General features: G+C 35.5%; 1 protein-coding gene across 1 annotated transcript in view; it reads right to left on the reverse strand.

The window, feature by feature from the left end:
* Nucleotides 1–1,364: 1,364 nt before the first annotated feature.
* Nucleotides 1,365–17,950, reverse strand: part of LOC149278711 (chemokine-like protein TAFA-4) — a 42,862-nt gene continuing 26,276 nt past the window's right edge. Inside the window, exons 2-5 of the mRNA XM_089501869.1 lie at nucleotides 17,354–17,509; nucleotides 10,829–10,953; nucleotides 4,072–4,211; nucleotides 1,365–1,455 (exon numbers count right to left, since the gene is read on the reverse strand). Of these exons, the coding sequence (XP_089357995.1) occupies nucleotides 1,365–1,455; nucleotides 4,072–4,211; nucleotides 10,829–10,953; nucleotides 17,354–17,509 (512 nt within the window). The remainder of the gene's footprint in view (nucleotides 1,456–4,071; nucleotides 4,212–10,828; nucleotides 10,954–17,353; nucleotides 17,510–17,950) is intronic.

Below are 17,950 nucleotides of genomic sequence, written 5' to 3' on the forward strand. Positions count from 1 at the left end.
CATGTGCATGGGGGTTCCCATAGATACCCTCCCAGAACCCTTGAAGAGATGGAGCTGATTGGGAGTGGGTATATCATCTGGCAGGACCCCCCCACACACACAAGCTATTTGGGTTTAAAAAGGCAAATGCATATGAGGGGCCACTCATTTGCCATATCCATTAGAGTGGTATGGTGGATTTAGTCCCCCCTGCCCCCCCCAAACAAACGAACATATGGGTAAGTAAAATCATATTTACCAAGCTGCCCCAAAGGTGCTCTGGGGAACTTTAGGTCGTTAGAAATAGTCAAACCTTCTGGTGGTCCCCATGTCCAACATACCTGGTCTTAAAGGGGTAAAAAAACCCAGAAAAACGCTAATACCGATAATGTTTATTATCTAATTCAATCTAATCATCCAAAGTGTTTTGACAGGATAAAGCGACGTGAGATCGGATAATCAGTTTTTGGAAGTTCGCACCTCCAGATCCCTGTTTTAAAATAAGTAGCTCGAGGAAACAAAGAGGTCGAGAAATGTCTTTTCTCTCTTATTCAAAATCATTCTTATCATTTAAGACACGGATTTATCCCATCAAAGCTGCACATACCGTAAAGGTCGTTTCTGTTCCATGCCTTCTCTTCCCGATTCTGCTTTTATCTCTGCCTACGATGGCTGCGATCGGGACGGATGGAAATGCAATTTAAAAACATATTAAGAGATTCGGAGGATTCATTACGCAACCGGTATTATTATACAATTTATGAAACTTCTTATTAAACACCAAATTTGGTGGTTTAAAAGAAAAAAGTGGCCAGATTTCTATTTTTAATGGCCATTATGATGTATGTCTGAGTCTGCCACGATGTAACTTGAGATCAGGTCAGGTAACCAAAAGTGAAACTCAATACTTGATGGACTTTATCAACTTCTATCTTTTTTTTTTATTAACCTAAATTACTTTGTTACTATTTTACCGTTGCTATGGATTTCTGGCCACATGAATCATTTATAATTGCTTTTTTTTTTTAATTCAGGATTTTTTTTTTTAAATTTAAATTGCTGAGAATTCTTGCACACTGAAAAAAAAACCCCTCCAAAATAATGCAATATTGTTTTTTTTTGTATATGAATATAGTTTCTGAACTACAAATTACCTCACCTTTCTATTATGGTGAAACTTGCAGAAAGAAGTCATTTCAAGTAGTTATATTTTTATATATATAAAAGTTGAAGACGTAGTTGAAAAAGATGTAGTTACATAAGCTCTTGGGATATCAGAGGTCTCGTCTTCAAAAGAAAGTTGGTTCCATCTGAAGAAAAGACCTCTGAGGTCCCGAAAGCTTTAAATCTTTTTTCTTATGTTGGCCCAATAAAAAGTATCAACTTCAACTAAAAACTCGATTTCCTCCTGGGCTAAAACGACGATTTCCATTTTTCTTATATAGAAATTCTAACACTAATCGAGTCACAATTACCCTACATTTAACACAGATACACTTTTATAAGTCTTCTCCATTTTTTTAGGATTTTAGGTCTCTAAATGACTTTTCTATGGCATGGATGAACATAAATATGGCCATTTTGAAGAAAAACAAACTTGCACAATCCCGAGACTTCAGCTCCACTTAGAAATAGAACAAAATTGGGTCCATGTGTTTTAGATTTAAATTTTCAGGTTATTTTCCACTTAAAATCATTTGAGTTTAACCCCTTAAGGACAATGGGCGTTCCCTAAACCCATTGAAAACAATACATTCTGAGCCCGTACATGTACGGGCTTTGTCATTAAGGGGTTAAACCTTTTTTATAGTTTGCTCAAAATGTCACTTCTCCTTGCCATGTCGACACGTGTGTTTCAGCTAATTTAAAGAAAGGTCGGAAGACTCGCCCCATGGGTTCAATGATTTGATCTTCGTTCCTGTCTTCGGGGATAGATACGACTTGTTTAGATCAAAATGTGATATTCTATTCACGGGAACTAAATAAATTCATTTCCCTGGGAATCTTCGCAAGATACAATGGAAATACTTTTACAGTAGCTAATTGTAATCAAAACCTCTAGCATAAAACATGTTATTTGTCTTACATCACTAATTTCCCTATTCTGGGCATCATCAGATAATGGTACGGGTGCCAACAAGTTAATTACAAAACCAAAATACTGCAGAAAAATCAAATTATACCCTCTCATTTCATGTAATTACTTTCCATTTAATTGAATGATGCATTGCTTTTCGGGAATTCAGCGGCAAATTATAGAATGAAACAATGTTTCAAAGACAACCCTTGTTCATGGCGTCAAAGGCAATTAGTGGATGGAGATTGTACTTTGGACAAGTCAACACAAATAATACCACTTGGCTTTCAATGCATGGGTTTTATGCACGCTCCATGCGTGATGTGTGCTATTTAGTTAATCGTTAGCCCCGTGCTGTAAAAGCTATCAATAAAAAATAGGTTCTCTTTACGTTGTTCAGCAGAAAGATTTTGTCCACTTTCAAGTTCGGTCACATTACAGATCCCTGACCTCACCTAGAGTATTGGGGACAGCTAAGGAGACCCCATCTCCAGAAGGATATTGACATTTTGGAGAGAGCTCAATGGTGGATGGTTTGGAATTCAATGGAGGGGGACGAAAATGGTGGTTGGCTTGGAATGGTGGACGGTAGTCAGGAAAGACTAAAGACACTTGCCTAACTCAAGGGGTTTGTGACCCCTTATTTCTGTCCTTATTCCGATTCAACCTAATTTAGAAAGGGCCCTTGTTACCTAGACCGCACTGATTCAGGTCAAAAAGGCCCTTTCTAAACTATTTTGAACAAGCTTAGGGAGACAGGAACATATTGGGGTCAAAGTTAAAATGCATAACATTACATTTTTGTATGTGTTACTTATATAGTAGAACAATCAGTTTAAGAAGACTTCATTAAATAATTAATGAAATAACTCAGCTTTCAAATTCAATATGATGTCATAAAATCTCCTAACAAGGCTTTAACCATTTTATTTTTAAAAACATAATGTTTTATTAGGATATATTTAAAAATGAATATATAATATGCATATTTATTGTAACATATTAAGTTACAACCTTGCAAGAGAAGAAAAATAATATTTTCAAAAATATCTACCATGTATTTACAGACCAAGACAATTAAAACTGGCGGTGCGTTTTAATACATATAATTAGTGTTGCTTCATGAAAAAAAACAAAGCTTCTTATCAAGGATTGACATAAAAATGATGGAAATTAAATATGATAATTTATTTTTAAATATTTATATTGAAATTTGTGTATAATGTATATTTTTATTGAATTTTTATGTTCTACACCAAAATATAATCTCTGGATAATAAAATGTGGTTTTGCGGTACTAATGATTCCAGGGGACTACATGCCAGTCACTTTTCCAATTTATTTTGTATTTACACAACTTCACAAATAGAACCTTAAGCGTGATGTGAGCATCATTGTCTGAATGTCAAGCTATATTTAGTGTTACGATTCATTATCGAAAAAAAAGGAGGAAAGAAAAAACATTTTAAACATTTAAACATTCATAGAACTTTCATATTCTTTTTAAGACTGCAAGGTTTTGAAAAATTGGAAACATTATTTCCCAAGCATCCTGATTAAATGCAAATTAGATTTTTGATCTGAATGCTTGAAAAGATAGAAACATTCAATGAGAAAATGCTGTATGCTGAGAATGTTGCCTAGAATGTTATTACTGTTTTCAGGGATTTGCTTACTTTGTATACATTTTTTTTTCAGTAATTATACATTTTTTAATATATTTATCCTAAGTACAAAAAGCACCTCCTCTGATACCTATGGGAGAAGCTACGTTAAGAATTTGGCGTCAGACAAGGCCCTTTTGGCTCATCTAGATGCCTTTTGTTCCTGATGTAAATATGGAAACCTTAATAAATCCTTGGATTTTTTTGGGATTGAGGAGCCATTTGCCTATCCCATACTTGTTCCCATAGTAGATTAGCCTCTACCGCTTCTGCTTTGAGGCTGTTCCGCTTATCGCCTTCTCAGAAATGTAAAACTTCCCATATAGCCTTATAGAAGAACACTTTCTATACCTAGGAACGTCAAGGCTCACCAGGGCAGGGAGTGGGACATGTCTCGATGCTGCTTCTGCGACTCGAGGATTCTCTGTATTGACCCGGAGAAGCGACACAAGAATACAAGAATTCCCATGTATTTCACCTTGAAGGGACACCTAAAATGAATAACTATTCATAAGAAGTGGTAAAGATATTTCTGAAGTTTATCCTAGCCGAAAGATGTGTGAAAAGGTTTTTTTTACTTCCGTGCTAATTCACAAATTAAGTCTGCATTCAAATAAACGTTTACAGGTTGACTATAAACCAATATATCGACTCACATTTTACGGGATATACAACCGATATCATGAACGATACAACATGAGCTTGGCTTTTCATTAATTTCTCAACTGGTGATGAGTTTAGAGTCAATGTTCCAACAGTATTCCAACTTGACAATCCCAACATGGCTCCTCAAGAGATGAGAGATAAAAGGAAATCTCGCATTACACCCTCCAAACCATTGACAATAAAAAAGGAGTCATATTTTAGTACAGCAAGAGTTTCCAAAACACCTTGTTAACGAGACTATTTTGGGTAGGGTGACCCCCTCTGTGCCTGAACCCCATGAATTCTTTGGTTAGAGAGGTTAATGACATGAATGTCTGGACCTGCCATAGCTCATAAGTCTCCAACACTTGTTCACATCTTAAATACTTAAGAGTAAAATGGGATTTACTCATCCAATACCTGAAGCCAAAGGTCTTCCGATGGGCCATTGTACCTCGTTAGTTTCCAGCCACCATCCACCCAAAGGTCACGAGAATTTGTTTACTTGAAATGAAAGCATAAATAGCTCTAAAACACATTTTAATATTACCGCATGCAACCCCTCGAATATTGATATTACTAAACATTAAAACAGCGTGTTATGCCATGGGAGCAATGAAAGTTGCCTTATCATCTTTCACCGCTAAAAAAAAATCAATGCTAAGTACCCTGCACTCTACGGTTGAGTTACAAATCATATATTATTTAACGCAGGTCTTTTGTAAAAAGTTCCTGTTGACAAGGTTACTTTGTAAGTTAAAATGTTGTTTCCTCTCATAATTCGATTGCATAACAGCTGCAGGTATTTACATGATAAAGGCGATGGATGCATATTCTGACAGTGCATCTGTCATGCTACACTTTGAAGTTGGAAGGTTAGGGAGGCAATTATGGCATCAGGTGAGCCATTTGCGACATGTAAAGGAACATCAAAGGGTTTTGCTTACTATTCTGTTTGCACTTTTAGGAAACAGTTACGGTATTCAGGTAAGTATATTCGGGACAAATGAATAATACTATGGTTACCGGAGCTATCTGCTTTGTGAAAGCTCCAAATTTTATGAATGAATCCATAATTTCAAAAAACTTGCGATTGTTTTCAGAATTTGTTTCAACTTTGCCGTAATAGGAATGGAGGAAAAAAAAAATACAACATGCTTAAAACAAGCAACAAAATACAAGAAGGAGCAAAACAACTTGGCAGGATGCTCTTTTTTCCCTGCTGATTTTTTTTCTTACTTAAAATTATTATTTATTTTTTTTGTTGCTTCCCTTTTTAAGAGCGTCAGAGGATTGGAGGAAAGTATTTCTTTGCTGAGATGGTGCTGGAGAAGCGGTGAAGCGGAAACGGTCAAGCTTAATGGGGCCCTATAACGCCCCACCACCGAAGAACGCATAATAAAATAAATTGTAATTTATTTAATATGTTATAATAATATTATTAACCCACAGTTAAATTATATAATTTGGGGAAAATCAAATACTTAAAAAAAAAATGGTAAAGTTGATGTTCGAGGGAATTAAAAGGGATTAGATTCTACTATTTTGTGAACTACCATGCTTACTCACACAGCTGAACAGATAACGCCATAATGCGCTATGTGTTGATGTACTTTCTGTGTATTCCATATCTCTATATATACGCCGGCTGCTGCCCGTACTTTGAAGAATTTATTCTGGCAAACCCAGTGTGCAGCTAAGAAATCATAGCAGTGACATTATCCGAGAAATGATGCTTCTACATGAACTGATTGATGACCGTATTAATATACATTAAATAACCACTAAATCTAATTTCATGGCTCAATTCTTTATAACTTCCATAGGGAAAAAAACACCTGGGTCTGCATTTAAGGGCATTACATAAAAATGCTAATTGTACCTAAAAAAAACAAGGTTAAATATGTTGATGTTTACTTAAGGAATGATACAAATTTAATATAGGAGGACTTTTTCAAATGTGAGTCTGATGTCTTAAAATTATTAAGATGGTGCCTACAAAAACACTAATTTATGAAATTTGGAAAAAAAATGTGCAATCTAAAATTTAAAAAAAATAAATATAATCATTGTTCTGAAATCAAATATATAGTTGTTATAATATCAACATGAAGAAAATCACAATAATTGCATACAGCGATGATGTGTTCATTGAGTTTATTTGCATATTCTAGTAACACAAAGTATTGTGGATCATTCACGTTTTCAAATACTATATAAAAAAAAGTCTGAATGTTAATTACAAAATAAGAAAATAAACTGGTATTTTGAGCAATTTCAGTTTAGCTGCATCTAAAAATGGTTTTGGGGATAGCGGTTGATGAGAATTCAATTGACTCTATTTGAAAAAAATAGTCTCTAAATTGGTTACACTGACTAAAATAGGAAAAAAAAGACTACTTTAATGTAGTTTCAGTAAATACATTTCATGATGCTAAATTCTGGCTTCACGTCGGCTCGTACACTTATGTGAAAATGTGAGGGTCTGGTATGTAAGAATTTTCATCATTCTATGCATTTGCGAGTCAAGGACATTGCTACTTTTTAATTTTACTTTTAATTTAATTCAGAAGATAAAAATCTCGTAACGCTAAAATAAACATTTTTCATAGTCGAAAAGAGCATAAAAATTCACTTGTGCCGAGTTTGAATCATTCCGAAGAGACCAATTATACTGACTAATGTTTGTGCTTTTATTTTCATGTTTTCGCCTCTTTTTCTTCTTCTTTTAACAATTTTCAAAACAGGTAAATGTTATAGCCCGCATAGTACAGAGAAAAAAAAAATAAAACCAGGTCATCATAGATCTCTTTGTGACTTTTATTATACATTTTATTGTACCTTTTCTAGTTCTCTTTAAGAATATTTCAAATATCATTAGCTGTCATTGAAATCTACCCATGAAAAATAGTTCCGAAATATAATCCTTCTAACGGTAATTAATATTTTTTTTTTGTCTTTGACCTATACAGTTTTCTTAAGGGCAACATAAAAAGTACATTGTCTTTGAAATCAGTTGAGGAACATTCAATCTGATGGAACGGGAGATATAGTAGAAAATCCGTCTAATTGGGCTTAAGATCAAAACTGGAATTTCTAAACAGAACCAAAAAAAAAAAAAAATGTCAAAACTACCCAAAATGTTGGTTCATACTTACATATTTTTCACAAAGGTCACACACAAAAACAGTTTAATTAAAGATAATTTGATTTTGTAAAAAATGTCCCACTGCAGTATTGCAATATTATTATTATTTTACAAATTTGTTCTCCAAAGGGCTTCGTAGTCACCAAAAAAAGAGATGCCCGGAACCCTAGTTGACCTTCGGGTTTCAAAAAGCCAACTGATGACCCATTTTGACCCATATTGGTAACCTGGGTTCTTGCTGTTAAGTCTTCCTGGTATTTGGGTTATATTTAATTATTTTTTAATCCAATAAACTTTATCTTATTGTCTTTCTTCATTCTTTGGAGTTCATCATAGTCCTTGATGTTCCTTGGAGTCCTGAATTGGAAAAAACAGGATGAAATATGGAGATACTTCTGCTTTTTATTTCAAATACATTCTAGAAGGAACGTCTTGATGAATTGAGTGTAACAATCCTCAAAAAAAGAAGGAGTGCATATATCATCAATGGAGAGGAGTCCTTCTTCGCTACCGCGTTACCTAAAAGAAGAAAAAAAATGAATAAAAGAGCATTAATGGGAAACTATAGTAATGTCCCCTCTAAAGAGTAGGAAATGTTGACAATAGATACCCAAATACTCTCATACACTGAAAGGGTGGGCTTCAAATATTTATTTATTTTATATTTATAATTTTTTTCATAATATGGCAGATTTTTTTCTTTTTTTTCCCACACTCTGCAAATTATCCCATTTAATTCTGTCTAAAAGCTACTTTGTTGCCTTTTTATTATTCCAAGAAGATGCACGGCAATTTAAAAATAATAAGTATAAAAAATTACATTCTTAACACAAGGTCAAGCGGCAAGTGCGCTGAATTTCCAATGTCTGTTTATGCAACGGTCAGTCTTAGAATGCTGATGCTTTTTACCTTAAGTGCTGAAAATTAAAACGCTGTAAATTTCTGCAAGTGGTGTTCTTCTACGGCTTTCACGCAGAATTATTAAGCGGAGTGTAGTATTTTAAGAATTTTTAATGTACGAATAATTAACATTTTCTTCTCCCCCCTCCTTGTAATGTCTCCTGCAATTCCCAAAGCCCATGATAGGTATTGGTAAATTGATATAATAAAATAGGCTTTGGTGGGTTGTATCGAGAGCCAAGGGGTCTAACGGGACGTCCCTGGCCACCGTTGCCACCTTTCTCTTGGGGAAAGCAGGCTACAAGATGAGTAGCTGCTCCAGTTCTCAGGAGTTTATATAGTCCCTACCAGGGGAGGGAAAATTGCCAGACATAGGAAACAGGAAAGGATTAACACATAATTAACACAATATCATAATGACACCGGATTATGCCAACAACATCGGCTCTAGAACACTTAAACCTGGACTAGACCGAGTTATTCTCAATAAACATTTAGGGTAAAAACACAAAATATTACAATTTAACCCCTGTGAGTTAATATTAATACGCAATAGTTTTCCCAAAATGGGGGTCCAGCATCCGTTACTTTTATGATCCGGATCCCTCATATAGACCTATATTGATTTTCCGTAGAGTTCTACTTTCTAATGTGAGAATATAATGTTTTTTTCCCATTAGACATTAATCTATAATTAAAAAAAAAAAATAATATATATATATATATATATATATATGCCCATTTCAAAAATTAATCATTATATTTAATTTTAGACCATTATTATTACACTTCCCAGGCAATGTCCCAAATCTTTGGTAAATATGACACTTTTAGAACTAAATCCATAGACCCTGAACAGAATAGAATTGTTTGTCATGCCTTCCGCTTATTTTCTGTGGGTCAAATTTGTATGATCCCAAAGTGAAGTTACAGAAAGATAAGGCACTGATATTTTCAACGGCCTTGTTGCCATAGCAGCATAAAAACACCTTAAATGCTTCCGTGTTCTTTTTGCTATTATGTCACAGTTTTAAGGAAGCAAATATATTACTGACAGCGAAATTCAGGAGATAAACACCGATCGGTTCTATCGGTTACTACAATGTGATATGGAGATGGCTTGATAACTAGGAAAAGTGTTATACATAGGGCAAAAAGTAAATACACAACTGCCAAAAGTGTCCTATTTACGCGGCCATTCTTCTACATCAGATAATGATGTCATTTGGAAAAAACATAACCGCAGGATTCAATAATCGGAGCTTTATCCCACGATCCCACAAGAGCGTCTAAACTCTATAGGCGGAACATATATGGACTTCGTGTCATAAATAATTACATGATAAATTCAGATGTGAAAGCCTTTGGGAAACAATAGTAATAATAATAATATTAATCTAAATGGGAAAATATATAAAAAAAACATTATTATATACAGTCAACTATCACACTGCAACTTAGGAAGATTTATTTTAACACTGCTGGGAGCACCCCTACAGCAAATCAATTTCAGATGGAGTTTTTTTTTTAAAAATGTTGTGATTAAATAAAAATAGCATCATTAAATATACCTGTAGTTGAGAACTCAAAAACCTAGTACAACTTAATAACAAGCTGTAGAAAAAAATTGGGGTCAGTAGTTATGGTTTTATGATTTAACTAAAATGGAAATAAAATTATAAAGTGTAAATTGATTTATAATCCCTACACTAGTCATACCTGGAAGTGTCACAGGACAGGCTTCACAGGGCTGTCCCTCTACTGGGGGAGTGGATTCATGAGGAGGTGGGGCTAGCCACATATGGAGGCAGGTTTTAAATGGGCATGAAGTAGAAGGGGAAGTAGGCAGGAAGTGGGCGTGGTCAAATGCCTCTCCCCTACCCGTTGAAAGAAGAAACTGACCTGGAGACCCAGGGAATCAGTTCTTCACCTGGAGACTCCAGGTTAAACCCTGAGACGCGCCAAGTATGGCACTTAACAATCATATATTGAAAGGGAACTGTACACTATATGGAAACAAATGGAAATATTTGGACGGATATTGAGATTTTTTGAAACATGAAAAGTTTATTTACAGTTGTCAACTAAGCCAACTGGTGTTTTTTTATACAGCCTGTAATTTATTTAATATAATTGTTGATATATATATATATATATATATAGATGGATATCAACAATGATATATATTAACAATTATATTATATATTAACCCCTTAAGGACAATGGGCGGTCTCTAAACCCATTGAAAACAATGCATTTTGAGCCCATACAGGCTTTGTCATTAAGGGGTTAACTAAAGTATAGGCTCCAACTATCGAAAGCTCAGGTTAAACATATTGAATATGAACAAGCAAATCCAATTTTCTCGAGGTATAGGAAAATGCCCTCGTTTGGCTTAGATGATGTCATACATACCTTTGTAGTTTTAATTTTGTTTCCACTGCTGCAGGACCAGCCCGTGAGGTCCGGTAAAACCTTGCAATCTTCCCCCTCCATACAAGGGTTCATTTGACACCACCATTTATGAACTACAATTGATGCTAGAAAAGAAAGGAGAATAATTGTGGCATTCGATGGAATAGTCTGCAATGTCCGTGTTTATGAAAAATAAAATACAAGTAAAATTGAATATTTTTTTTTTTGTGAAAGCTAAAATCACTATAATTATCGTGTTATTTAAATAGCAGCAATAGATCTGCCTATAGTGAGTGTATTCAGGCGTAGCATCTACACAGCAGAAAATTACATGACACATCACGTTTTCATACCAAATAATTAGCAGTTCAAAGCCAGGTGCCACAGCATGAAACTGATGGTTGACCACCAGCATCGCTGACATGGTATAATTTTAATAACTTTCCCAATAAAACAGAAAAAAAATTCCCTCTTCTAATCTACATATGCAAAAAATCTCTTATACCGGCAAAGACAAAAATGGAATTCAATAGGTATTTTGATATTTTCAGTGAGAAACATATCGCTGTTCCCTAAAATGTGAAATACCCAAATTCTTATTTTTCTTTATTTTTCTTGAGATCACTCATTGAGTGACTTGAAGGAGGCTGCAGAGAATCATCGGTACTGTAAGGAGAGATTAAATGAGTGTTGAAGAGATCTGGAAGAAATGGACCCTTGCTCAACACTGTTGATGGGAAGCCCAAAGCATACCGGGGGACCTCTTTAGGTTCGGATGCCCAGAAATCTCCATCTTCTAGGGGAGTGTTTTTTTTTGTGAAGAGGTAGTGCTAGCTTTATTAGGGGGTGTGGCTAGACCCATAAGTGGGTGGGGAATGGCTGAGGCCAAACAAAGATCCCTTGCCCATAGAAAGAAGAAACTGACCCAGAGAATTTTCAGGTGTAGCCCAGAAACAGAGGTTGCCCAACACATTAGGGATAATGATGTGAACAATAATCTGGTCAACCCTTTAGGAAAATCTCCTCTTGGGCCTTGAAAACATAGGTGAACGGATACAGAACTCAATGCCACTCTGGACCAGATCCATTGTACGGGAAACTCTTGCTTTAATGCAAAGTCCCTCTGGAGTTCACCTGGCCTAGCTTGAGAAGGAACATGGGTTAGAAGTAATTCTCGAAAGACTTCCCCCTGTGTATCTTTAGCCTGATCCACTTTAATGAGGCCGGTCCTCAACTTGAAGCAGCAGTTACCATTTCTCTTAAACATTGTTACATTACAGATAAACATCGCAAAGGCTGCATGGTTTTAATGGCAGACCGATCAAGAAGCCTAACAACCAACGTCCCTTCATGAAGGAATACAAATTCAGGCAAGAAACACTCAGATATAGTAAAGAAAAAAACAGTAGTATCTCTTTAAATGACACCCGTGCCTTTGGTATTTAAACATTCCATTGTAATTGTTTATGTCCTCTTTAAGTTGGACACATTGTTGACAATATTCTGTATAAATAGCTTTTTTTTCAATGATAAACCCAGAACAAGCAGTGAACCAACATCTGTTTCCATATTTGTTCATAACACTAACAGTTGGAAATCATTTAAATCTGTCCTGCTTATGAATTCTCCTATAGTGTAGATAAAATCAGAAGAACAAGCAAATGATACAAGTTGACGTATATGAAGAGTGTTTCATAAAGCAGAATATTATGATTTTATGAGATGCGGTGGATCAATGGGATATTATGCTGAACATAATGAAGCCAAAAAAGCAAACACATCTCACATTTAATCATAAGAGACGTGATAGATCTCCTACTGTATCTCCAACAACTCTACTGGAAGACTTTTCCACTAATCTGCAGTCCGCCTGTAAATAATTCATAATGTCATTGAGTAGAATGGTTTAGCGCAGAGCCCGTAATAAATGAAAGAATGAATAAGGATTTTTTTTCCATTTTTTAACATTAAATTAATACAGACATAAAAAAAAATGCATTTGACTTGAATACACTGCTGCGACGCCCTCCCCGATCCTCCAATCGACAAAGAGGACGTCGCCGAAAGCGCCAACTGAGGGCAAAATAAACGAGTGAACAAGAATGAGAGTGTGAGAGAGTGAATGGCAGTCGTAGAGAGTGAGTGAATGTGGGCACCGGGCAACGAATTTGGTTCCTAAATTAAAAATGCCCTCCAATGGCCTCAGCAGAACCGCATGGGCAGGGAACTAAATTTGTTGCCTGAAAACAAATGGGCGCAACTAAATTTGTCCGGACCGTTTTTGGCCCGTTTGCACGTGTCTATTAAATATTTTACGTTTCTTCAAGGGTTAACAGATTGAATTATACATTACACAGGGCTAGATGGAGACATGGGACAGTGTTGGGCGTTCCTAATTAAGAGCGAAGTGAAAGCACAACTCCTTGGCAAACACTCCTTTTGTAAATAGACCTCTATAACTAAATGTGTCTGTGTGGAGATTACAGAATAGTCCTGGAATACATCTAAAACCATAAAAAAGGAGAGAAAATAAAGAAATAAAATGAGTTGAAGATATTTTCAGGAATGATTTTGACATTGCTAAAAGTTTCCATTAAAAGTAAAACTATTACAGAAAGGAATAGAGAATGAAAATGGACATAATGACCCTTTTAAAAAATATATGTTTAATCTTTTTTTAAGTAATTAAACAAAATTCAAGTCATTACTAAGTCCAGGATGTGGAAAGAAATATTTCTTCTAAGCATGAGAGACAAATAATAATAATAAAAAGCAACAAAAGTTATTAAAATACCTTTACAATTGCTACACTTTTACAAAATATTAACATAGAACTTTGTTCTGCTCCGCTGATTAATGTAAAGTTTTCTTTTAGCGACAGCTTTCCTATAAAATGTGGGTTTTTCTTGCATTCCACTAGAGAACACTAAGTAATCTGAATTAAAACATGTTGCTTGACAAATGCAAAACACATATCGGCATTTAATTTATGACGATGTCACGCTGGAAAAAAAAATGCACAAGAAATAATTGAAAGCATCCATGAATTAAAACACATTTCTGGAAACCTCATTCATAGATGATTTAAAATCCTGTTAAGAAAATGAACATGGAAGAAAGATGAATTGCCTTGTTTTATAATGGAACAGATTGAAAAGCAACAGGAAACATCATTAATAGATATATAACACAGTGCAATGAAGCACAAGGTAAAGAAATTCATTTATTGTGGTAGATGGTGTTACGGGGTCGGAAAAGGAGAATATTTTGTAAAAAAAAAAAGATAGAATTATTTGTGTCATTTCTCAAAAAAATCTGAAAGAATTAAATGGGTCAAAATATATTAACTTACTATTTTGGTAAAATCATTAATTTCCATGCAAATAAGGCGCCCTCTACTGGTCACTGCTGTGAAAGCGTTTTAAAAAATGTGAAATCTATTAAATTATTATGGACGGTAAAAGAAATTTAATGGCTAAAAGTTGTTCATACATGAGGAAAAAACTTTTAAATGTGTGTACAAAAAAATGCTTGCAAAGAAACATAGAATTTGCCGGCAGATCAGCCCCATTCGGCACTTAATCAGTTGTTGGTCTCGTCTTTGCCCTGATTTGGCAAGGAGCTGAATAAAGAAACCGTCCACTATCTCAAACTGATAGCTAAGCCTTAGACATTCCAGATAAAAAGAGAAAGATTTCTAAGACACAATGGACTCTTCAAGATAAATTCAAGGTAAATGAAAGAAAAAGTTCACTTTAGGGTACAGCTTCTCTGTGTTTAAGGCTGGTTTGATGAGTTACTGTAGAGCAGGGGTGACCAACCTGTTGCCCTCCAGCTGCTGCAGGACTACATCTCCCATACTCCTCAGCCTGCCCCTTATCTGAAAGAGCATTATGGGAACTGTAGTCCTGCAGCAGCTAGAGGGCCGGAAGTTGGACGCTCCTGCTGTAGAGGGTTCCAACTAACTTTGTCATAGAGGACAAATCGTTTAATGCTGTTTGTTTGGTAGACTGTATGGTAGAAACCAAATTATTAAGGTCAAGTAGAAAAAAATGGATTATGAGTTTCATTCAACAGGAATATGAAATAAATGTCGATGGATGAAATCAACCCATCATCTGTCTTCCAATATTAAATAAACCTATTCCTTATAGATCCTTCTCATGATGCACATTTCTGTTTTGAACTGAAAACTCCAACTATAAGCCAATAAAAAGCCCATCTATATGTATTTATAGATCCATATGACATGTCCAAAAGTTGGGACAATGTGTCTCTGGGTACATGTAAGTAACATATATTCTTTAAATTCCCTGTGCTGTTGAATACATTCATATCATTCACATTTATACGGCCAAAAAGAACAATATCTTCTATATGATCCGATGCATTCTCGCTTAAATGCTAGTCTGGGAATATGAAAAGGTCCCGCACTCCCGGAGCCTTCAGTCTGTCTACGTATGGGCAGCCAATCAAAAATGGCATTTCTGTGATTTCTTATGTGATTGGTTACATGGAGTTCTAATCTACAACAATTCCATCTACTTATTTTCTAAATTATATAAATACAGGACTGTCTTTGTCTTTAAAAATAATGAAGCCCTTGTGGGCTTCTATCCCCCCATCCCAATTGCTACTTAAAAAGACCTCTCCCTTCCAAATACTGCTGGCAGTAGGGATATGATGTCATATCTCAGCACAGATGGTGTTGATGGTGGCTGTTGATGGTGGCTGTCTAAGGCAGAACCGGGGTAATAGCCAGTTGATCCATTAGCTCCGTGTTAATGATAGCTCTAGCTGGAGAAATGAGTAATGTGCAGAAAAACCTTAATCAAATACTGGAGGAAGGGTATTTTGTATTTGATCCTGTTTGAAGGTATTAAGTACCTTCTGAGCTGATGTCTAACGTGGAACAGAGCAGATAGTCACGGGTGCAGACAATAAATGAAGCTGCCATGCATCATTTTTTTATTTCTTCAACAGACCCATGATTTAGTTAAGAATATGGAAATCATAGGCTTGTTGGTTGTTGGGGACTTCAGACTTCACAATATTGTGTCTGACAAGTCTCTGATGGCAGGAGATTATATCCATTTTACAAATGAGATGATTCATCGTGATGAGCCATCGTGCAGTTCTCGAGTCATCGGTTGTCTCAACCCGTTAGGATTTGTTCCGCAATTACGACTTCATGCTTACAATATTAAATCTGAATGTGAGAGTCTATATTGGAACCTTGGGAACCTTTCTTTTTTTCCATGGTTGAGTTTCCCCCAAATATAGTGCAGAGATTTCTGTCCAGTTTCTCATTAGTCAACGTTCCTGGTGGAGTTACCAGAGAAGAAGACGAAAAGCCAATGTTTTTTTTCATATTTTTCCCAGCTCTAGTGATGAGACCAACCAGTATTAAGCGGTATTAACACACTGTGAACAGTCAATAGATTTCAGTTTACAAAAAATAATTTAGTTAAAAACTCTAGGTCTCCGGGACATCATAAGAAGACTTAAATATACATGATTATATTTAAAATTCAGCCGAGGGTTCCAAAATTAAATGTTGCCGCTTGTTTGTAGAAGCTATCTACAGAAGGCTTGCAAATTTCCATTAATGTTTCATAATCCCAAAACTTTTACTCCTTCAATTTTAAAAAAATTCTACCGTTCTCAGTTGAACTATAAAAACAAAGATTAAATCTCGATAGTTTGACAAAGCTTTGATTTAATAGAAGCCTTCATGAACCACAGATATCTCATGCTTAAATTCCCAGTTATGAAAAAGCACTGTCTTTCTTATTCCCCATATTTTTCTAAATTTGTCACATTTATCTTGTATTTGAAACCAAAAGACTTCCCATAGAATCTGAACAGAGACGGAGAGTATAATTTGAGCTCCAAGTGTCTGCTTTGACAAAATAAATTAGCGGAATAGCGAACCAGATATTAATCTTTTTTTTTTTCTGTCTCGAAGATGTTTCATGATATGTATCTGAAGCTTTATATTTTGATAAATGTCTACAATATTTTTTCTCTTTCATAAGATACGAGATTCTCCTGTTCACGGTTGGTAGGCTTTAAACGAGGATGATTCAACAGGACAAGTTCTTTGTTGAGTTAAACATTCTTCTGTGATTTATATTTAGCCTTACTGGACTTAAATTATACTAGATAAGTTAAACATTTCTGAGAGTTTAAATCAAGTGTTATTAAGGGCTTTCCATAAAATATAACAACAAAATGAGGGCTATCCATGCAAATTAGGAATATAAGAAGTAAAAAACCACAAATATACTAAATGCACACAAACATAGACATTCATGCTGAGGGACATATAGTTATTATACTCTACTGGTACTTTCTGTGTAATATTTAGGGCGTAACTACTAAGTCGACTTGTGAAAATAATCATAGTTAAAATAAAAAGTTACATTAAGTAAAATTTAGGCTTTTGTAAAATTAGGAAGTCTCACTTTGTAAGCAGGGCATGCTCTGCGCACCTATACACATAGCAGGTTGGTATCATCTTACCTTCTACACAAGAAGGCTGAGCCCTTGTGGTACCTGCTACCTGTCCAGGGAAGCAGGAGCACTTCACGGTTTGGGACCTTTCTTCGATTCTGTTTTTATTACAACATCGGTGAACTGCGACAACCTCGCACGTTCCTTGTTTGACCTGGTAATGCCCTGCGCAGAAGTAAAGAATGAAACGATTAACGGTGGCTTCTTCGATCCATGGCAAGTCAAAAAACAAATACAAGATGCTGTATGATGTATCAGGTTGGACCTTGTAAACATTGCCTTGGACATTGGACCTTGAAAACAAGAGGTAGAGAGACGAGCAGATGCATTTATACGGTTATTTGATATGTTGTGTATGTGTAAGAATTAGTAACATTAAATCATAGAGCCTCCATTTCAGCAGACCTATGTAAGGAGGAATACATTCTGTTCTCCCCTTCCATGGATTGTCGGCCGCTACACTTTACCGCTTACACAGTTGTCAGGGAGTACGCAGGAAGTGGTCAGGGATAGGCGTGGCCTGGAGAAAGAAGAAATTGACTCGAAGACCCAGGGAAGCAGGGTTTGACCGAGAGACTCTTGGTTAAGCGTGGAAAGCACACAAAT

This window comes from Sceloporus occidentalis, unplaced genomic scaffold (assembly GCF_023333645.1).
Source record: "Sceloporus occidentalis isolate IW3139 unplaced genomic scaffold, rSceOcc1.0.p SCAF_183, whole genome shotgun sequence".
Classification (NCBI taxonomy): Eukaryota; Metazoa; Chordata; class Lepidosauria; order Squamata; family Phrynosomatidae; genus Sceloporus; species Sceloporus occidentalis.